Here is a 21,405-nt window from a genome sequence, read left to right as displayed (position 1 = left end):
GCCCCTGAGATTGCAGATGCGGTCCACACCTCCCCGCTCCGCATCCCCGAGAACAGAAGAGTCGGCCAATCAGTGCAGCAGCCTGTTCAGTCAGAGAGGGCGGGGCCGGGCTGGCCGGGGCAGGTGCTGGAGGCGGGGCGCACCCGGTCCCGCGCTTCCGCCTCACCTGCAGGTGTCGATGCGGCTGGCCCTCTCCAAACACGGCCCTCTGCCAGCGGCTGCCTACGCATGGGGCGAGGCACCAGAGCCACCGACAGCACGGCCCCTGGGCCCGATACGGTGCCAGGCCCCAGAGTACGCGGCTACGCTATTCAAGCTACAGCACTGCAGGACGCCGGTTTTCTGGCTCCGGAAATGGGGTGCGTCCCGAGACCTCGCCCCATTAGATTTATGCCCACGCCCTGCTTTCCTAGCCAAATCTTTCATCCCGACCCCCAGCTCCTATCCCCTTCACGAGGCTCCCCTACCCCCTACCCCCAAGTTCAGGTTGTCAGTACGCTCACTGGACACTTGAACGGAGCCCTGGCCCTGCCCATGGCCCTGCCCTCCCCGGAAGAAACGGAGGGGGGTGTGGCCCCCGAGGCTCTTTAACAGCGATGTGCACCGAATCTCTGTTGAATGAATGACGGCCTGCGAGAGGTGGCTGGGCCGGAAGGGCCCCCTGGGCTCCGCCCTCACCCTGCACCCTGTCTGTCCTGCCCCCCAAAGGTGGGCCTCCGCCTCCGCAGCAGGACACCCCTCCTGCCTTCTCCTAAGGAACAAGAGTCTCCACACCCGAACGGGGTGCCCGGGAGCCCGGGCCCTTCCCGGGCGCCTCTGCGAGGAGGGCACCCTACTCCCTGGCGGCCCAACCTCCCCCACCTCATTGCTCCTACAGGCGGGGCGGGCAGCGGAGGGGAGGGGAGGGGAGCACTGGCCCAGCCGGACCCCAGGAGAGAGGGAGGACGAGGGAGGGAGGGCAGGGTGGGAAAGGAGCAAACAGCCCTTCAACTGCGCTCCGCGGCTGGGCGCAGCGCTTCGCGGATCAGAAAACAAGAACGCGGAGCCCGCCAGCTTGGAGGGGCGAAGATGAAGTGGCTCCCACGCGGCGGGTTTCTCGGCCTCTAACATGCAAACTTGCTGCGACGCAAGGCCCAGGACCCACACCGTATCGGACAGGACGGCTGCGGGGCAGGAGCGGGGACCCCGGGCTGGACACGGCGGTCGAGCCTGCCTGCCCGCCCGCTTTCCTCGCGTTCATTCGTTCGTTCCCGATCTGCGTGGAGCCCTCGCTCCGCCTGCGAGCTGGGGTCCCGAGGGAGGGAGGGAGGGCGCGAGGGAGCGCTGGAGGGCGAGCTGGAGGGACCGTCTAGGGCAGGAACGCTCGGGCCGCGCGGAGGGGAGGGTGGGGCGCGGCCGGCGCGGGCGGAGCCGGGCTCTTCGGGGCGCAGACGTTCTGCGCAACATCGAGGTGCAGCACTTAGCTTCCGACGGCCCCTCCAGGCCGCAGCGCCCCTGGCCGCCCTCCTCCTCCGTGGGACCCGCTGCCCCAACCTTCCGGCGCACCCGGGCTGGCGGGCCGGCTCCCTCGTGGGAAGGGCTTAACTTTCTGGAGGCGGTGGCCGAGCTTCAGTTCCGCTGTGCCCCGCCTGCGGCCGGGTGCTGGGGGGCGGGGGGCGGGGCCGGAGGCGGAGCGAGGGCGGGGCCGGAGGCGGAGCGGGTGCGGGGACGAGACCAGCTCACGCCAAAAGGCTCAGAGGCGCGGCGCGCGCGCGCGCGGACACAGCGGGGCTGCTGGGCTCCGCGGTCTCCTGGGCTTGAGGGCTCCGGCTGCCCGCGCTGCGAGGGCTTCGCCCCACCATGAGACTACGAAGGTGAGCGGCGGCCGCACTGGTCCTGCGGGAGCCGGGGCAGCGGGGTCGCCACAGTTGGGAGCAGGGTTTTCAGGTGGGACCCGGTGCGCCCTGGTGGCCGCAGCCGAGGGCCCCCTTACCCGGCGGCGCAGTGGCGAGGATCGGCGCGGAGGGTCGGCCGTCCGGAGCCGAGCGGCCTTGGGCCGGGCCGGGCTGGGCGAGCGGTTGGTTACCTGCCAACAAGTGGCATCTGCTGGGGCCGGCCGGGGGAAGGGCCGGATGGGGGCGGGGACCGACGGCGGTGCGTGGGTGCGCTTGGGGGCGGGGTCCCTGCGGAGGGACGGGGCAGAGCGAAGGCTGGAAGCAGGGAAGACCCGGCGACGCCCACTCCCCTCCCCCGTCCCCAGAGTTGGGAGGGTGAGGGCTGCGGTCGCGCTGTGCCCAGGGCACACTGAGACACAGCGAAGGCGGGCCGGGTGCCCGCCCTTTGGTGACCTGTCCTCCTCCCACACACCTGGGATCTCCCCCTGCGCATCAGCAGAGCCGACTGTCCCTGACCAGCCCACGGCTCCTACTCTGCCAGCCCGACGAGGGATGACAGCTCTTTGCCAAAATATCACTTCAGGGCGCCTTGTGGAGTTAACAGCTTGTGCCTCCCTTGATAAACTGGTGAGGCACCTGGCCGCCGCCAGGTGTCCCACCCACACAGCCGGAGAGCTTGCCCACACCTGAGTCCTGCAGCCCAGTCTCTCCAGTTAGAAACGTAGATAGTTAAGACTGTTCTGTTTCCTCAAAAGTACTGAAATGGCACAGCCACCAGCCACCCTCAGCCGAGAGCGCTGGCCCTGTCTCTGCTTTATCCTGTCCGACCCCGGGATGAGCCCGCTGGGGTGGGAGGCAGGGTGGTGACTGGGCACAGGCAGGAGTGGTGGGCCAGAGGCGCGGGTGGGTCGCGTTTGATGGCGGGGCTCGGAGGAGGAACCGGGGAGAGGGTGCGGAGGGGCCCGTAGGCAGGCAGCACCAGGGAGGGCGCCAGCTGTCACCTGCAAGAGCCCAGTGTGAGCCTAGCTGCCTGAGGCGGCCCTGATAGGCACATGCTCCCCGCACCGAACCAGGCAGGGCCGGCCTTGTGGCCTCACCGCGTGGGCTCCACGGGAGAGCAGCGGGGGCCGCGGAGGGCTTTTCGCAGCTTTGTATTTTAGAAAGTTCCTCTGGCTCTGGGGACGGTGGCTGGGGGAGTCCAGACTGGAGGCAGGGGCTGTCACAGCCATCCCTGCAGACAGGAATGGTGGGCCCAGCAGGGAGAGCGGGAGAGGTCAGGCCCGCCTGCAGGCTGTGGCCTCTGTGAGGTGCGGGGAGTTCCTGCTGACAAGGGACGCGTCTCCAGGCAGTCGATGGTAGCTCTCAAGGGCGGGGGCCTCTGTGGGTCCAGAGCTCAGGGGACACAGCACCCTGGGAGGCCTGAGGGAGGGGTGGCCAGGCCGAAGCCCATCGGGCACAGAGGCTTCCGTGGGAGCTGCCAGGAGCCTCCTAAGCCCCGAAGTGGCCTTGCCCCCTGCCATTCGGCGGCCCGCCAGCTGGGAGGTGCCTCCGACATTGTTTCAGAATGAGCCAGTCCCTTCGGGGGTGTCCCGCAGCGCGCCCCACTCTGCCCTTGGGCACCTCAGATCTCTAAGATCTCCCACCAATCCCTTCGGGGGTGTCCCGCAGCGCGCCCCACTCTGCCCTTGGGCATCTCAGATCCCTAAAATCTCCCAAAACCTGAAAGCAGCTCTTGCTGTGAGTACCCTGGAAGTGTTTTTTTTGGTTGGTTTCGTTTTTTGTAATTTCACACAATTTCTTGGATCCATTCCCTGCATGGCTGGGCCACCAAGGGTTCAAGGCTGTGGCCTTGGCGGTGCCTCTCACTACCCTTTCTCACATCATTTTGCTGGGGGTTTCCTTAGCAAGGGAGCTGGCTGGTGGCGGGGACAGTCCTGGCCCTGTCCCTGAGTCTCAGCAGGGACCCTGGGCCGCGGGGCCGGTTGGCTGTGGATGTCACATTTCCGGGAGGGGTATAGCCTGCTCCTCCCACGAGAAGCGGGCCGCCCGCTGCCGGCCACCTGAGGAAGCGAGACTCAGCTGTCCTCTCTCTGGTTCCTTTCCAGCCCCGGCCTGCTCCTGCTGCTGCTCAGCGGCCTGCGAGCCGGTAAGTTCTCCAGAGGCAGTCCGACGGGGACCCGGGGTGCAGGCGTCAGCAGCGGCCCTTCCTGCTTTTCCCAGGGCCCCCATGAGAAAGCTGGGCCCCGAGCCCGAGTAGTATGTAGGCCCAAAGGCCGCAGCGCGGACGCTCATCCAGAGACCCGGGGGTTCTTGTTGGACGGGGTGCCAGGCAGCGGGGGAGTGCCCTTCCTCCTGCATGTTCCAGTCCTCTGCTTTCCAGGGGAGGCAAGAGCTTCCGGCTCTCCTGGCTCCTTGGCCGGGGTCAGCCCTGGGGAGCCCCCGAAGCCACAGCTTCTGAAGAGCAAGGAGCAGGGTCGCACACTGCAGTCGAGGCCGAGGCCTGTGAGCCCTCCAGCCCGAGGGTGGCGGGGGCAGGGGACACGGCTGCTCTCGCCGCAGGCAGCTACGCGGATGCACGTGGGTGAAGCCACTCTGGGCACACGCCACCAGCCTTTTCTGATGTACAAGCGGCGTCATACGAGGCCACTGTTGAGAAGCGGACGTGTTCTTTTAAATGACTCAGTTTTTAAAAACCTTTTCCATTTGAATTCATTATAAACCCCCAAGAAGTAGCAACAGGAGTGCATCAGGGTCCCAGGGTCCCGTGGTCCCCATTTCTCCCGTGCTAGCCTGTCACATACCGAGGGCACGCCAGCCCTGGGGGACACACCACAGGAGCTTGGCGCACCGGTCTGGGTGTCAGGTACTGCCTTCCGGGGCGTGTCAGGTGGACACGTCCCTCGTTCTGACGTGAGTTGGAGCCGGTGTTTGGGTCTCGTCCCCAGGAAGCCCCCAGCCCTCCCGGGGTAGTTGTACGAGCTCGGAGAATGAATTTCGTCCTGTTTGAACCTTTGCAGATGTTCAAGAAAAGGAAGTCAGGGCGATGGTGGGTAGCGACGTCGAGCTGAGCTGCGTCGACTCCCAAGAAAACACTTTCAGCTTAAACGAACTTTTCGTTTATTGGCAAATCAGCGTCACTGGCAAACCGAAAACCGTGACTTACTACCTGTCCGGGAACGGCTCCGCGGGCCACGACGATAACCAGTATAAGGGCCGGGCCGAGCTGTCACTGGACGGCATGAAGCGGGGCGACTTCTCGCTGCGTCTGTACAACGTCACCCCCCAAGACGAGCAGAAGTTTAACTGCCTGGTGTTCAGGAATTTGGAGAGGGTTTTGAATGTGGTGGTCACGCTGCACGTGGCAGGTAAGGGTGTCGGCGTGGCGGCTGACCGCACCGCAGCCTCACGGCCCGGCGGGAGGGGGTCGACAGGTGGGTTTCGGGCTCAGACCCGGTTCTTCCCGCGAAGTGAACCCGGTCAGCGTTACGGGCTCCCGCGTAACCGCGTGTGCAGCTGACCTGGTTGGAAATCCTCCCGCCTGCAGGAAAGCTGTGTGTGAGCGGGGGCCGCCTCGTCTCTCCGAAGCCCCCTACCTAAGCTTGCCACCTCTGCCTCGGACTCGCCACGTCAACTCAAACGAGATTTTTAAAATGAAATTTGGAGAGAGTGCTGAAAGCGATCAGGATTTAGGAAGATTAGAGCCGACAGGCAGCTCAGGGCGCAGCATGTGCCGCCGGAGCCCAGTGAGGCCGGCCACTCGGGGCAGGGAGTGGGTGCCGGTTGCCGCCCCCGGGGCGAGTCAGGGCGACTCTTGGGCAGAACAGGGCCAGCGCCCAAAACCCAGACCACAGCCTTGGTCCCGCCCTCTAACCCGGCCCTGGGTGTGGGCGCCATCAGTGTCTGACCTCAGGACCTGGCCCCCCTCCCCACAGCGAACTACAGCATGCCCAAGGTCAGCACGCCCCAGGACCAGGATGAGGAGCTCACGTTCACGTGTAGGTCGACGGACGGCTACCCCAGGCCCAACGTGTACTGGATCAACAGGACGGACAACAGCCTGCTGAGCAAGGCCCTGCACAACAGCTCGGTCTCCCTGAACAGCCGGGGCCTGTACGACGTGGTCAGCGTGCTGAGGGTCCCCCGGACCCCCAACCTGGACGTTGGCTGCTGCATCGAGAATGTGCTTCTGCACCAGAATCTGACGGTCAGCAGCCAGGCCGAGACAGGTACGGCCCGCCAGGGTCTGCACGCCGGCCCCAGCCCAGGGCGGGGGCCCGGGTGACCCGAGAGATCTTCACGGGCAGAAGACAGAGTCCCTGTGAGGTGACCGGCGGGGGCTGGAGCAGAGAGGACAGTCAGGCACTCTGACGCGATCCTGCGTCTGGGGTGCGCCGGGCCGGGCGCTCCCTGCAACCATGCAACTTAGTGGTCACTCACGGGCCAGTTTGGTAACCTGTTTCGCAGATGAGGGACCAAGGCTCTGGAGGCCTTTGTGATGCCTCAGAAGCCCCAGGCCTAGGCAGCGACAGCGCTGGGATCGAAGCCCAGGCCTGCGCAGCCCCTACCCAAGCTCTTTGCCTCTGGGCATGTGCCCCCTGGGAAGGCCAGACCCCCCACGATAGGGGGCCTTCCCATGGGAGGGCACAGATGCTGACTCCCCCACAGAGGCCGCGGGGTCCCTGGGCCCTGCCTGCTGCAAGAAAGGGTGCCCATCACGTAACCTGCGGGCCCCAGTGCACAGTGGGAAGGAGGGCAGAGCTTCTGGGTCAGGAGTGAGGATGCTGGCTGGCGGCAGCAGAGCATCGCACCAGGCACAGGCCCCTGAGCGTGGGCCCTGTGAGCCTGCTCAGGTCACAGGCCGTGACGCGGGCCCCACCACCAGGAACTCCTGCAGAGCTGGACACAGTCCTTCCCCAAGTCAGGGCAGCCCTGTGACTCATCGGTCAGGGTCTCTGAGCCTGAAGGGACCGGGACAAGGGCTGCACGGAAGAGGCCACCTCCGCCTCCCAGCCAGCATCCTCCCTGGCGGAGCAGCCCAGCCAGCAGCGGGGAGGGGAGCCAGAAGGTCCTCCTGAGGCAGCGGCCGCACCCCGGCTCCGCCGTGGGACACCCCGGGAAGCCTGTGGCAGCCCGCATGCCCAGACCCGGGGTGGGGAGCGGCTGCTGATGGGAACGGGGTCTCCCTTCGGATGACAAAAAAGTCCTGGAGTCCGAGAATGGCTGCGGCCGCACGACCTCGTGAGTGTGCTGCATGCCACCGACCCGCTCACCTCGAAGTGGTTAATTTCATGTTACATGAATTTGACAAAAAACTAGAAAAGTTAAATGATCAAGTTAAATGTGAACAGCGGGGGGGCGGGGGGGAACCTCCTTCCCGCCACGCCCCTCCCCAGGGTGGCGGGGTCACATGTGACGCGGGCGGAGTGAGGTGTGGCCTTCCCCCCTGCAAGGGAAGGCCTCCGCTCAGCCTCGTGTCCACACGCCACAAGCCGGCGCAGGGCGGCGCTCCGGGGCTGGTGCCCCGCACACCGTCCCCCCCTGGCGGGAAGAGGCCCCTGCCCCACCGCTGGCCCATCTCGACATCTGCCCCTCTTTCTAATAGGAACATCCACGGGAACCAAAAGCAGCATCACGGAGTCTGGCGGCACCGCCCGCGAGGGGAAGTCCAACGCCCTGGTGGCCGTGCTCGTGCTGGGCCTGGTCGCGGTGGCGCTGGCAGTGGGCTGGGCGTGCCGGAGCCAGCGCCTGCCCTGCCGGCGCTATGCAGGTACCAGGCGGGGCGCGAGCCCGTGGCCGGCACGTGTCGGGTGGGAGTGAGCGTTCTCGCCGTTCTCAGGACGTTTAAAAGCTCTGCGAGGGGTCGGTCCCCTTGGGGTGCGGTCTGGCAGTGTTCACGTCCGGATGGGGGTTTGCGGCCACGGTCTGGGCCCCGGGCTCCCGACACCAGCTCGCAGGTCTGGGGCGGGAAGGGCGGCCTCCGAATCGGAGGGCAGGACGCAGTTCATTGTCTTGAATGCTGAGCTGCCTCCGGTCCCCATGAGGCTGGCTGTCGGATCCTGGCCCCACTGGGCAGACCCAGGAAGCCCGCGTTTTGTGCATGTGATAGAAGGTAGATCTCAGAAGAGGCTAAGAAGCGCAGAAGGTGGGCACGGGGTCCCCAGGGCCAGCAAGAGGCCTGCGGGCCGGCCCAGGGGCTCAGGGCATCTCCCGGGTCGGTGGGCCTCCACGCAGGCCCCTCCCCGCTTGCCGCCTGCCCTCATGTCTCTGGTTTGTTCCAACAGGTGCCCAGGCTGTGAGGCCCGAGCTGGAGCTCACCGGTGAGTTTGCTGAGAGGGGGGGAGGCTGGGGGGGAAAGCGCCCGTGACGTGTGCCCAGGTGGCTTGTCAGCTGCTTTAGTATCTGCCGTTTGGCACAAGCGATACTTGGTGACCAGTATGGAAATGCTAACGTTGTCAGAGACACCGAAGTCCCCAGGGAAGGCACCCCCCCCGACCCCCTCCCGCACGCAGTCCTGTCCTCGTAGATGTTTACCGGGGTCGGGTCATGGAATTTTTAAACATATGCAGAAGCAGGAGCCTGGGACAGTGACCCCCGGGTATGTCCACTGAGCCTCCGTCCTTACTGCCTCTGTGCACACTCCCGCCACCCCACGGGGGCTCCAGCGAGTCCAGACATTCAGCGAGTCCAGACATTCAATCCTGTGTGATGGCACAGCCGTCTGGTGTCTCCTGGTGGAGGGTGGCGCCCCGCAGCTCTGTAAACAAAGGACCTGTCCCGTCTGGGAAGCATTTACCCGCAGCCTCGGTCTGCGAGGGGCTCTGTAGGCAGACCCGCCCTCGCCCGCTAACGCCTCAGGCAAATGACCGCACCTGTCAGAGTCCCATTTCTCAGCTTTGGGAAGGGGTCGTCCTGGGGAGGGTGCGCCCTGGTGCCCGGAGCACCCACCACGGGTGGCCCGCCGGTTCCCCTGCTGAGCCTGGGCCACGTAGACTGGCCGACGCACGCCCGGGCCCACGCAGGCAGCTCCGGGTCGCTGGAGCACAGCTTGCTGAGGACTTGGGGCCTCCCGATCCCAGGCTCAAAGGAGGCGAAACTTTTGCAGGCAGCTGTCGGGAACCCGTAGTGCCACCATCCTGAGTCCCGAGACAGTCAGTCTCTGCCTCCAAAAGGAAGACGAGCAGCCACGGCGTTTGACTTCCGTCCCTTCTCTTCCCTCCCAGACCACGTCTGACGAGACTCACCGCCCAGGACGTGGGTGGGGCTTCTGTGAGATGCCACGAGGACGGGCGTCACACGGCAGCTTGAGAACTGACTCGAGCAGGCTGGTGGCCGAGGGGGACCATCTGCCCCAACCTGCACCACTGACGTCGGGCTTCACAGACAGAGCCTCCTGCCTGGAGGGGACATGCAGAGGCCTCCCCTGCAGAGTCGACGCTTGGCCCCGGGGAGAACGCGCTGGGCACCTCCTGGTCCCACAGCAGCTCTGAGACGCATCTCCGAGCGGGAGGGGGCCCCACCGCCACTGCCGAGGAGCAGAGCAGAAAGGGCCCAAGATGGCTCCTTCCCACCAGCCGCCCCGGCCCTGCCGGCCCCCCAGCCCGCACCCAACCTGCGCTGCGGCCAGGGGCTCCCACGCTGCCTGTGCTGGTGTGCACCCCAAACGCAGAAAACAGCCGATTCGGCTTCCTCCAGGGGATCCTCCGGGAGGGCGTCCAACCTCGGCTATGGGGGCCAAAAGCCAGGGCTCCATCTGGGGGCCGCACAGGGGAGTCATGAGGAGAAGCCTCCCCAGAAGGGACCACCAGGGGCCTCGGAGTGGGGCAGCGGCACGGATGGCGGGGCGCTCGGCAAGGCGCAGGAATTCCCCGAGTGCACGTGTGGCTCCTGCCCCGCCACCCACCGCCCACCGCCTCCTGCCCGGCCCGCGCTGAGAACCCCAGGGTGATGGAGACCCCGCCAGGGCCCTCCCGGGCGATGGGAGACTGGCAGTAGCCCTGTTGTCTGGAACGAATCAAGCAGTAAAATGTTTCCAGAATGTTCTGCCAAGGAGCCTGCCAGATGCGTAGCCCGGGAAGGCGGGGCGGGGCGGCTTCCCCGCAGTCATTCAGTGCTGCCGGCCCCAGACCCCAGCATGGCCCCGAGGTGAAGCCGCGTCCAGCACGCACTCCGAGGACTCGCGTGTCTGTCTCCGGGACAGCTGCTTGTTAATGAGTGCGGGGGGCCCCCCAGACCTTCACCGTGAAAGCACCGGAAGACCACGGCCAGTCTCTGCAGGGACAGAGGTGCCGACCGCATCGGGAGCAAAGAGGCCCTGGGGCGCCGGAAGGCGGGGAGCAGTGCTTGTCCCCGAGCCTGACTGAAGCTGGACGGATGCGCCTTCCCCCACCACCCCAAGCCCGCGGAGGCCCCCACAGTGCCCCAGCCCCAGCCGCCTGGCGCCCTCAGCAGACCTGGAGGGAGGGGCCCTGGGCTTAGGGGCTGCAGTCTCGCAGGCGGCGGGTCGGGGACGGACACACCGGGGGCCTGGTTGGGCCACCCTGCAGCACTGCCCTGGGCCTGGGCCCCCACGGCCTTGGGGTGCTCTGCGCGCAGGGCCCTGCCTTGGGCCTGCAGAAGACCGGACTGGCCTCTGGGACACACCTGTGTCCTTGCGGCTCATGCTGGCACTCCTCCTTCGGCCCAAGGGTCCCTGTCTGTCACTGTGCCTTTTGTACACGGGCCGGATGCCCACGTCGCGCACCTGTCCCTGCCACCTTGGTTTGAGCCAATACAGATGGCAGCCATGTCCGGTGGCTTTGACATCCCGGCTCGTCCTTCTCGCAGGTCGGGGCCCCTGCCTCGTGCCAGCGGTTCTCACCGAGGGGACTTCTGTCCCCAGGGGACACGGGGCCAGGCTAGAGGTCTTTCACCAGTCCCGGTGGGGGCTGCTGCTGGCCTCTGATGGGTGGGAGGCGCACAGAGGGCCCACACGGCTGCGTCTGGTGCGAGGGGAGGTCCTTGCCCCCAAGGGTACTTCCCGCAGGGCAGGCAGGGTGAGCCCAGCCCCTGCCTCGCACCCATCCGCACTGGGTCTCAGGGTGCCATGAGGCTCGTGGCCAGGTCCAGGGCGGTCCAGGTCAGCCCCGTCCACCCAGCACTGCCCCTGGGTCCTGATGCCCTCAGCCCTGAGGCCGGCGTCTGCGCCCCTGGTCATGCTCGGAGCCGGCCGGGATCCAGCACCATCGGCATCCTGGTGTCTGGGCGCCCATCATTCCTGCACCAGCCACCCGCCCTGCACACAGTAGGTGCGCAGTAAACACCCATCAGAAGGTGGGGCCAGGCTAGTGGCAGGACGGCCCACCTCAAGGACAGGAAGGAAGCAGCCACCAGTGTGACTCTGCCTGTCCGTGTGCCTCTTCCCCTCCTGCAAGGAGCGGTTCTGATCCGACCCAGGACAGTTCTGGAACCAGGCTCTGCCTGCTGGCCCCTGCAGCTTGGGCTCTCCCTCTGCCCGTGGCCACCACGCTGAGGTGGGCAGCTGTGGCTTGAGAGCACTGTCCAGGTCTGGGCACCTCAAGAAGAGGCTGCCCAGTGCAGCCATGGCCACGGCCCCGGGCCAGCGATGCCGGTCAGGCGGGCGGCCGGCCTCCCGCGGGTCTCTGGCCGCACGGCGGCGCGTTCGGCTGTGTTTCCACCCACGCCCAGCCTTGCGGAGAGGACATCTCTGCCGAGGAGGCGGCCGCTCTCGTCTGACCCGGGACAGTGCTGTCCTTAGCGACTGACCCCCACACGTGGCCCAGAGGTCATCAGGGCTGGAGAGCGATAGTCCCAGTGGTCTCCTGGCCCAGAGTCCCCGGCCACCATCTCTCCTGCCCCAGCCAAGCCCCCTGCTGCATGCTGGATGCCCCCCAGCCCAGAACAGCCTCGCCTGGCTCCCCCAGCCCCCAGAGTCCCACGGGTGACAAGTCTCTTCAGTGACCACTAGACACCTAGCGCTTCCTTGAATCCATGTCGGTCCTGCTTAGACAAGGAGACAGGAAAGGTTGGGGAGGGTGGGGCCGGGCAGCTCCTGAGCGTGGCGGGCGGACCCCTGCCCCAGCGGCCAACGTCCAGAATTCAGGGGCCTCCTGTCCATCAGCTTGTCTGCAGCGGCCAGAGGTGTGGCCTGGGCTCCGGGAAGACGCTTCCGCTACAGTCTCTGGTGACAGGGAACAGCGCGTGCTTCCCTGGGGGGCCCCCTGCACTCCAGCAACACAAACACTGAAAAGCTGCTACATCCAGGAGCGGTGTGGGACCCTGGCCGGCACACGTGTGTTAGGGTCGAAGGCCCCAAGGACCCTGCCCTAGGCCTTGGCAGGGGTGAGGGGTGTCCAGGCTGAGACCTGTCCAGTCCCTCCCCCACAGTCCTCCCTGGCCCTCCGCCTCATCCTGTGGTCTGGGCCCAGGGCTCTGCCCTTCCCCTGAGAGATGTGAGTCACCTCCCTGAGTTCCTGGCCCCTTGATCCTGAATCTGCCTGGGGCAGGTGCCAGGGCTGCTGGGAACAGCCGACCAGCAGGGAGGGGCCTGGGAGGGGCCGCCCCAGGCCACCACAGACCCCGCCGCTCCTGGGCCCTCCTTGGGGCCCTAGCCCCCTCCTCCTGGGTCAGACCCCTTCTGGCGCAGGGTGGGCCCCCCCCCATGGATGGCAAAACAAACTCGGCCCCTATTACAAAGGGAAATGGAGTCAGGATCAGGGGCCCGGGCACCAGGCTGAGGCTGGAGGAAGCCGTGGGCGGAGGGCAAAGACGGCCCAGCGTCTTTCAGAAGGGAAGTGGCCAACCCTGGAGGTGTGAGAAAGACAAGCCCGTGGCCAAGGCTGCCCGTGGGGGCCCATGAGAGACGCGGGGTCGGCCCGGGAACCGCCAGGACCAAGGTCCGGCACGGCCCGCTCCGCTCCGCACACCAGGCGCCCCAGGGGCCAGGCCCGGCCCCCCGCAAACCCTGGCCCCACAGGGCACTGGCAGCGGCGGTGGCCGTGGAGACCAGAGATGACCTTAGCCCAGACAGGAAAGTCATGGATTAGAGTTTCCTCCAGACCCAGAATCAAGAGGCTTTCAGAGCCTCGCTTTGGTTTTTAGGGTGAAAAAGTCATTTTAAAAAGATCACTTCCTAAAAAGAAAGGGGGAGGAGGGTGGATAAATCGTAGATCCTTGAACTCGACCAATTTCTTTCACTGAGCAGCGAGTGGAACATAGTGGTCCGAGAGGCCTGCCACGTCACATGTCTCAGGGACAGGCCTGGCCACGAACAGCATGTTTGCGGTTTGGTGTGTCCAGATTTTGAAGAGAGAGAAATTCCTGACCCAAAAGACGTGCGACCTGTGTAGAGGGCCCCAGGCCTGGGCAGCCGTGACGGGCTTGAGAGGTCACCCCTGCAGTGCCCAGGCCACCGTCGCACAGTGCACGCGCCCCGGGACGTCCTTCACGGAGCTCGGCCAGCAGCCACAGGGACGGCTGCAGTAGAACCCGACCCGTTAGAAGAGAAAGCAAGACTTTTAGTTAAAATCACCTCCCCGAACTTCCTGTCTGCTTTTAGGGCCTAAAAGAGGAAGTGACACTTTCATAGCCCCTGACATTAAGTGGGAGAAGATGCTCTACGCGTGCGTTCCCCGGAACCGGCCCTGGCACCGCGTCAGGAATCCGGACGCGAGGGCTGCTCAGCGGCCACTCCAGGCCAGGGCCGGAGACAGCCAGCTGGGCCGCGCCGCCCGCTGTGCGCTCGGCCAGGGGACAGCCCCTCCGTGCAGGACGCAGGCTCCGGGGGCTCGGGGACGGGGAGGGGGCAGCCCCCCACTGCCCCCCACCTCCAGCCTCCTCTGCGGGGTGGGGCTGCAGTCCATGAAGTTCCAGATACTGGAGCGTGCTGGGGGCACAGCAGGACCCCGTCTGGCCCGAGGGTCCACTGTCCACGGGCTGGGCTGTGACCGCTGGCAGGAGAAGGACCTGAGAGGCAGGGCCTCTGGCCGGAGCTGGGGGGACTGCGCCTCTCACCAGCCAGGACCAACTGCAGGCGTGTGGCTCAGGCGATACACGGAGGTCACATTCCCAGACACCTGACCGTCGCTGCTCCAAGCCGTCCGTTGCCTCTCAACCGAGCTCCTGAGCTCCCAGAGAGGCTGCAGGGTGTCCAATATGAAGGTATCAGGAGCGGGCGGCATGTCCCTCCTGGACCCCTCTGGGTCCTGCAGAGGAAGTGTGCCTGGACAGTGCACTGTGCATGGCCTGAGGGATGGTCTGTCCAGGGCCCCCAGCCGGTCAGGAGGTGCAGCCAGCCCCCAGGGTCTGTCCCTGTCAGGCCGCGGCTGCCCTGAGCCCCACACTCAGCGGGGTTCGGAGGAGGTTTGCCACACGGCATGGGTGGGCCGGGGAAGGACACGCAGGGATGAAGTAGCCACATGGGTTCCGGTTTAGACAGAAACCACAGCCAGCCAAAGGTGTGGTCAGGTGAGTGCACAGCTGGTCTTTCGATTCCTCATATCAAATTCCAAAAAGCCTGCGATTTTTTCTCTGGGAAAATCCCGGAACCACCAGACCCACTGGCCGAGATTCTCCTGGTCTCTCGCCATAAAAAAAGAGGTCGGGCTCTTTCACTTGACAGGGACATCTGAGAGGCTGCACCCAGAGCCGGGCCTCTGCCACAGGGCCACTCCAAGCCCTCCTCCTCCCTGTCAGGTTCAGCCCCTGGGGACAGAGATGGGCAGAGGAGAAGGAGCACGCTGCCCCACCCCCCTGCCCCCCCCACCGAGAGGCCAAGCCGTGCCTGGGGAAGGCCTCATCAGGCCGGAGGCCGTTCTGCAGGTGCTCGCCCGTGGGGCTGAGCCTGTCATGCTCTGTCGCCTGTGGGTGCCGACACCCCCTGCCTCGAAAACAAACCTCCTGCATTCAGCCCGTCGTGTCTTCCTAAAGCCGCAGCACTAATGGCGAGCATCTGCACGGCAGGGCGGAAGCCGCGGCTCGCTGGGCTGTCATAGTAACGCTGTCCTGCAGGTACGGCCTGCACGGCCCCCCTTTCCACCTGCCAGGAGGCTGAGTGGATCGGCCTGCCCCACCGCTGCTAATGGCGGACTCTCCGATTCCACATCCGGCCCCTGTCCACTGTGCCCGAGATGTCCCTCTGCAGCTCCCAGGCGTCCCGCCCCCGCCAGAGGGTTAAGCTGTGGGTGCACAGCCTGGGGTCCCGCTCGGACTGCCTGGAGGCTGTTGGCAGCCCAGGGTGTCTGAAGGTCTGGGTGGGCCCCTGGGGTCGGATTTTCAAAGCTCCCCAGGTTGACTGTGTCAGTGACAGCCCCGAGCCTGGCTCTGGGCACTGGGCGGGCAGCTCATCACCCAGCCTGACGAGACCCCAGCCCCTGACTCACTGGCAAAGGACAGACGGGGGCTGTGACCCAGGGCAGGACCTGGCGGAAACAGGCCGGGCACCAGGGTGCAGTGTGACGCTCACCCCCGGGGCCCCAGCCTGCACTTGATCCCACGGCGCCCTTCCCCACCAGCCGGCACCCTGAGGCCCGCCTCCCCCTAGCTCCGGCCCTCCCAGGCCGAGACAGCGGGGCCTGTGATCACGTGTTCCACAGTTTTGTGTAAGAGTCTCCAGGTCCACCCGTGGGGTGACGTGGCGAGATTTCTCTTTCCACAGGCGAGTAACATCCCGCTGTGTGCACCTCCTCGTCCAGTCACCTGCCCGCGGACACCGAGGCCGCTCCATGCCTCGGCTGCTGTAAGCGGTGCTGCAGTGAGCATGGGGGTGCAGTGAGCACGGGGGTGCAGTGAGCATGGGGGTGCGCGCGTCTTTTTAAATCAGTGTGTTCGTTTTCTTTGAATGAACACCCAGGAGTGGGATTGCTGGGTCAGACGGTAGCTCTGGCTTTAATTTTTTTGAGGAGCCCCCCGCCCCGCATCCTGCTTTCTGTCGTGGCTGCTCGCCAGCAGTGCCCGAGCGCCCCTTGCTCCTCGTCCTCCCCAGAGCCTGTCGTTTGCTGACTCTTTGATGACAGCCCTTCCGACAGGTGTGAGGCGACATCTCGTTGTGGTTTCGCTTTGCATGTCCCCCGTGACTGGTGCTGTTGAGCATCTTCTCATGTGGCTGTCGGCCATCCGTGTGTCCTCTTTGGAGAAATGTATTATGCCAGGTGACATAAGCCAGACAGAGAAAATAATAATAATGAATCGCTTAAAAACACTCGGATAAGGACAAATACTGTATGATTTCACTTACATGCAGAATCTGAAAAACAAAACAAATGAGCAAACAAAACGGGACGAAACTCACATATACAGAGGAGCCGGCGCCGTCAGACGGGAGGGGGTGGCGGCCGGGTGCGAGAGGGGAAGGAAGGGGTTGAGAATGAGTCACGGGGCGTGGAGGACGCACTGATAACATTGTGTTCACTCGTGTGCTGTCAGACGGGCACCCAGCTTCCTGGAGGGGTCACTTTGTGAGGGACATAAATGTCCAACCACCTTCCTGTGCGCCTGGACGCGATGTAACATTGTATGTTTACTACAATTAAAGATCATTTTTTAAAATGTGGGGTTTTACAGCAGTGCGAAAGGGCTGGCGGCTCCCACACGGCAGAACTAGACGCCCAGGTGTGCAGGGCGGGGGTGCAGGGCGGGCTCTCCCCGCCCCCCGCCTCTGACGCCAGGCTCTTGGCCCTGGCCCCTCCGCAAGGCATGGGCCTGCACCTGTCCACAGGTCTTGTCTGCCAAAGCACCCTGCCTTCCGAAACGGCCTCAGGACAAACTGGCCAAGGGCGTTCCGAGCAAAACTCAGGAATCAGTTGCCAGCGGCAGTCTCTGTGACACCAGACCCCACCTGCACACGGGCCCGGGGTGGGCCTCCCAGGCACCCACAGGCTCTCCCCAGGGAGATCCCCAAGGGGCCCATCTCCCTCTCTGCCCTGAAGCGGCCCTGGCCGGACACAGCCCTCCTGCGCCTTGATTCACAGCGGCTCCTTCTGATAAAGGGAATTTCCATCCGTCCGTTGAAGAAACTTTTTTAATGACTTCTATCGTTAACACTCTCAGCTGAGGGCCCAGGTTCTTGTGGCGTCCAGGCTTCTCACAAACCTGTTCTGTCACAGCACTCGGTGGCTTTCTGTTCATTCACACGCCTTCATTCAACACGCGCCCCGCCCACCAGGGGGAAGGGACGGTCACTGAGGGCCCAAGACGGGTTGTCCCAGGCAGGGGGCGCTGGGGGCTTCACAGAGGTAGGGGCGGGCGGCAAGGCTGGGAGGGGGCTCAGCAGGGGAGGGGCCTTTCTTTTCTTTCTGTCGAGATTTCTGAGGCGGTGGCGTGTGTCCCCTGTATCACGCGTTCATTCGTCTGGGCACCATGGCATTCACGTCTCCCGCTGAAGAGCAGGCAGACCGCAGAGGTGACTCGTGTTCATTCATTAACCGCCTCCCAGGGCGGGGCTGGTGGGGACCCGCGGGAGGGGCGTGGAGAGGGTCAGGCCGGGTCGCGTCCAGCCGGTCTTGCCCAGCAGAGAGCAGGACGCAGTGACCAGTGACCGGTCCCCAAGGCGGAGGAGGGCGGCTGACCTTAAGGCCACTGGGTTCTTTGTGAGACCAGAGCAGCTGATCGGTGGGACGCTCGCCAGGGACGCGGCTCCGGGTGCCACCGCGTCTCATTCTGTCCAAACTCTCGCCCGCTGTCCAGGGAGGCCCTTCTGCCACCGTGGTCCTGGGCCACGTGGGCACCGGGCTGGGCACATGCCGGGTACCCGACAAGCCCTCGCGGTGTCTGCCACCTGGCGGGGCGGGGCTGGGGCCTGGGGAAGGGCACTGCGTGGGCCAGGGGGTAACCCGTCCCCTGGTGCCCCCCATCCCTGGTCCCCCCTCCCCCGGAGCCCCCCCGCTGTTAGGAAGCTGCAGAGTCCTGGTCCTCAGCACGGCGAGGGCCTCCCTACCAAGGAGCCGGGCTGACTGTTGCTGGCGGCTGTCGATTGGCACGGCTGAGTCAGCGCCCAGCCATCCCGCGGTGGGTGGCAGAGGGCGAGGGGCCTGAGTCTGCTCCCACACGGCTCCTGACATGATCTGGCATGGCCGGCGCCCTGTGCTCGGGCCACAGAAGGCCCGTCCTGCCCCCGCGGGCCTGCTCTGTGGACTGACCTCACGGGCCCTGCTCCGACGTGATGGGACAAGCCGGACCTTTGTCTTCTCACCTGGAGACACTCAAAACAGCAAGATTTCAAATGACATGCTTGGGACGACCTCAGAACCAATAAAAAATACGACTGAAAAAAAGGACCAGCCTGCCCGTGGGCCAGGGGTCACCCTGTGTGGAGCAGGAGGACAGCAGGTGGACACCAGGGGACATGCTCCCGATCTGCCTCCCGGCTCAGCCTCATCCACCGCAGTCACACGGGGCGGCACAGCCCCCGACCCGCAGGCTCCACCCCTCCCCCACAGCCGCCGTGCCTGCTGCCCCCCACCCCACCCCACGGCCCTGTCCTCACCCCACGACCTCCCACTAAAGTCCCCACCCTCTGCGCACTTCCTAAGCGCAGCTCCCATGTGCCTCAGGACCTGCTTGAAAGCCCCATCTCCCCGACAAAGCCACCGCTGCGGCTCCACTGGTGACTGATGTGACAGGATCCTGTCACCTCCACGGAGGGCAGGGAGTGACGATTTGGGCTCCAGTGGGTGACCAGGCCTGGCTTCCTTCCCGGGCTGCGGGGTGGTGTGGGGCGCAGGCGACTGAGCCCGGCCAGCACGAGTGATGGGGGCCTCAGTGGGGGCCTCCGAGGTTTGTTCTGGCACCGCGTGTCCCAGGAAAGAGGACGGGGAGCCCGGTGGAGGGGCCGGCGGGACAGGGCGGCGGCCGAGACCCCTGCTCCGGGGCAGGGGGGAGGGGTGCGGAGAGTGGCCAGGGGGCTGCAGCCGTGGGCGGGGGGCTCATAGCGCCCGAAGCGGGAAAGAGGAATTGAAGGCGAGGTGGGCTGTAGCGAGGCATGCTGCCGAAAGGCGGGTCAGCGAGTGGCAGAGCAGGAGACTCACGGGCACAACAACAGCAACGCGCTCGGCACAGGGGCGTCGAGGGGGGCTCTCGCTCGGCATCGCGCCCCGTCTCTGCCGTGACGCTGAGCGGCGAGCCGGCCTCCAGCCCCGCCGCAGGGGCAACCCCAACGTCTCCGGACGTTGCGGGTCAAAACCACCGCAGGTGACAGCTGACGACTGTGTCTGAGCCGCCCGCCTCCCAGAGGGGCCGAGTCACCGGCCGGGCCACGGAGGTGGTTCTGGCGTCTATGCTCTGCTTTCCTGGGGAGACGGCGTCGGGGACGAGCACGTGAGTGAGTGAACGAACCGGCCGCACGGGGACGAGGGAGGGAGGGGGCGTCTGTCCGCTGTTCACCACGGGTCCCCCAACCGTGCCCTGGAGCTGAATTCGCTGTCTAACTTTGGAAAACCCCTTCAGAAAAGTCTAGAAAAAGAGCAGGTGTGCGGTTCATCTGGGGAAGAACGGGGGTGACATATTCATGCTCGGGCAGCCACCTGCGCACGGCGGCGTGACAGCATCTCTCTGCGCAGATGGGGTGCTGCGCGGATGGGGTGCTGGGCCCAGGGCAGAAATGGCCGCATTGCTGGTGGCCGGGCCCTCTGTGACTGGCGTGCCCTGCTGGGGTTCACGGTCTCACAGACGGCATCGGGCAGTGTGAATGACTCTGCCTCCAGCCTCAGGTGACCTCTGGTGTCACGGGCCCTGCACGGCCAGCCTGTAGCTGGGGGGACAGGGTGGGCCCAGGACAGAGCGAGCCTCGGGAGAGTGCTGAGGTCACCGAAGGGGTCTCCGTGAGGCCCAGCGAGTGGCTCTGAGCCCAGCCTCCCACCAACGCCCTCCAGAGTGCCATTACTGACGTCAGCTGCTTGTGGCAGGGGAACTGGCAAGGTGTGGGGGCAGGGAAGGAGCAGAGAGATGCAGGAGGGGAGGGGGGGCTGCAGGCCGCTCAGCGCTCCAGCTGGGAGGGAGGCTGGGCTGACCAGGTGCTGTGGCTGCAACCCTTGGGTTGGTGGCCCAGGGCCCCAGCTGCACTGCCCCCAGGGGCCTCGGGGGTGGGGGGGTAGGGGAACTGCCCCACAACGTCCCAGCAGGGGACACAGACGGCCACGGGCCGCAGCGGCGCCCTTGTGTGGGGACCTGGAGTGTGCCCACGGGCCCTGCCCTGTGACCTCGCCTGGTGGGCCGCTGCGTTAGGAAAGCATCCCACCCCTCCCCCACACTGGCACTCCGGACGCAGCCGTCTGTGCCCCGTTTCCTGAGGCCCCCGTGTGTGTCTCCTCCTCGGGCCCACATCCGGGCCTCGCCAGACCTGAACAGACCGGCCTGTGGGGTCACTTCCTTTGGTCTCAGGCTGCTACACCTCACGTGTCCCCGTGAACACCGAGGCGTGTCTGTTTTCTTAAATCTTGAGTCAACAGCTGGAGCCAGCGCCAGGGTCAGACAGACGCCAAGAGAATGACTTTGTGTCCAGAAGTTTCTATTTCGCAGTCTCTGAAGGATTCATAAAAGGTATCTTCAAAAAGATAAATCACGCCTCTCATACGACGTGAGTGCACGATCGTGACTAGTTCTAGCGAGGGAATCGGCCACCTCGAAGGAGTGAAAAGCACCACAGGTTTCCGTGGAGCCCACAAACGGGGGGCCGGCTCTCTGAGGGGTGCAGGGGAGATGCCTGCAGGCTCCTGTCCTTTCCTGGGGCTGCCGTGACAAAGCATCACAGACAGGGCAGCTCGGACCAGCACTCACGGCTCTGGGGGCCACCGTCCGAGTCGGCGTCCTCGGGGAATGGGGCGGGGGGCCAGTTCCATCCGCAGGGGCCCTTCCCACCTCTTCGAGCTCCTGGCGCACGTGCGCGCACGGTTCCAACTCCCCTGGCTTCTCCTGTGTCGCGTGGCTCAAATCTGCTCTCCTGGCCCTTGTCGAGGCATCGGAGTGGGCCCTAAGTCCAGGATGATTTCATGCCAAGATCCTCAACCTAACTCCACCCAGAAAGACTCTGTTTCCAAATGCAGTCCCTCCCAGGGGCCCGGGGAGCGAGGGCGTGGACACATGGCCCTGGGGCCACTGTCACTGTGATCTAAAAGCAAGAGTGATCCAGCGTGCGTCACCCGCCCGTCACCCGCCCGTCACCCGCCCGTGACCTACTTCAGTCACTTGTCAGTTACAGAGTGTGGGAACGCTCGGAGGCAGCCAAAGTCTAGAACCGGGAGCCCCAGGGGACGCCCCGTCATCTCTGAGTCCTCGCCGCTTGTTCCAAACTCCCTTCACCCGTCTCAGGAGCTGTCCCCAGGCCCCACGGGGCCAGCCATGTCTCAGGCCCACTGGTCACAGGGGTGCAGGCGCGGGAGTGGGCGCCTGTGAGGTGTGCAGTGAGCGGAGAGGCGCCGGCAGCCCACAGACCTGGGCTCAGCGGGCGGACCGGGCGGGTGGGGCACGGACATGGACCATGGGAAAGGCCTGCCCGCCTGGGGCTCCACCCCGTCCCCGGCCTCAGCCCCCCTCCCCCTCCTCA

General features: G+C 65.4%; 1 protein-coding gene across 3 annotated transcripts; it reads left to right on the top strand.

The window, feature by feature from the left end:
* Window positions 1–692: 692 nt before the first annotated feature.
* Window positions 693–10,675, top strand: ICOSLG (inducible T cell costimulator ligand). 3 transcript variants are annotated; one of them, XM_039857278.1, is made up of 7 exons: window positions 693–708; window positions 3,980–4,020; window positions 4,892–5,239; window positions 5,807–6,100; window positions 7,477–7,641; window positions 8,156–8,191; window positions 8,977–10,675. In XM_039857278.1, the coding sequence occupies exons 3-7, from the start codon at window positions 4,918–4,920 to the stop codon at window positions 9,009–9,011; spliced, it is 852 nt and encodes a 283-aa protein (XP_039713212.1). In that variant the 5' UTR covers window positions 693–708; window positions 3,980–4,020; window positions 4,892–4,917; the 3' UTR covers window positions 9,012–10,675. The 3 variants fall into 3 exon arrangements, with proteins under 3 accessions (XP_039713212.1, XP_039713215.1, XP_039713213.1); XM_039857281.1 differs by lacking the exon at window positions 693–708 and adding an exon at window positions 1,701–1,853; XM_039857279.1 differs by lacking the exon at window positions 693–708 and having other exon boundaries at window positions 9,095–10,675.
* Window positions 10,676–21,405: the final 10,730 nt, after the last annotated feature.

Source organism: Pteropus medius, unplaced genomic scaffold (genome assembly GCF_902729225.1).
Source record: "Pteropus medius unplaced genomic scaffold, Ma_sr-lr_union100, whole genome shotgun sequence".
In the NCBI taxonomy this organism is placed as follows: domain Eukaryota; kingdom Metazoa; phylum Chordata; class Mammalia; order Chiroptera; family Pteropodidae; genus Pteropus; species Pteropus medius.
This window is presented reverse-complemented; position numbering and strand designations above follow the sequence as displayed.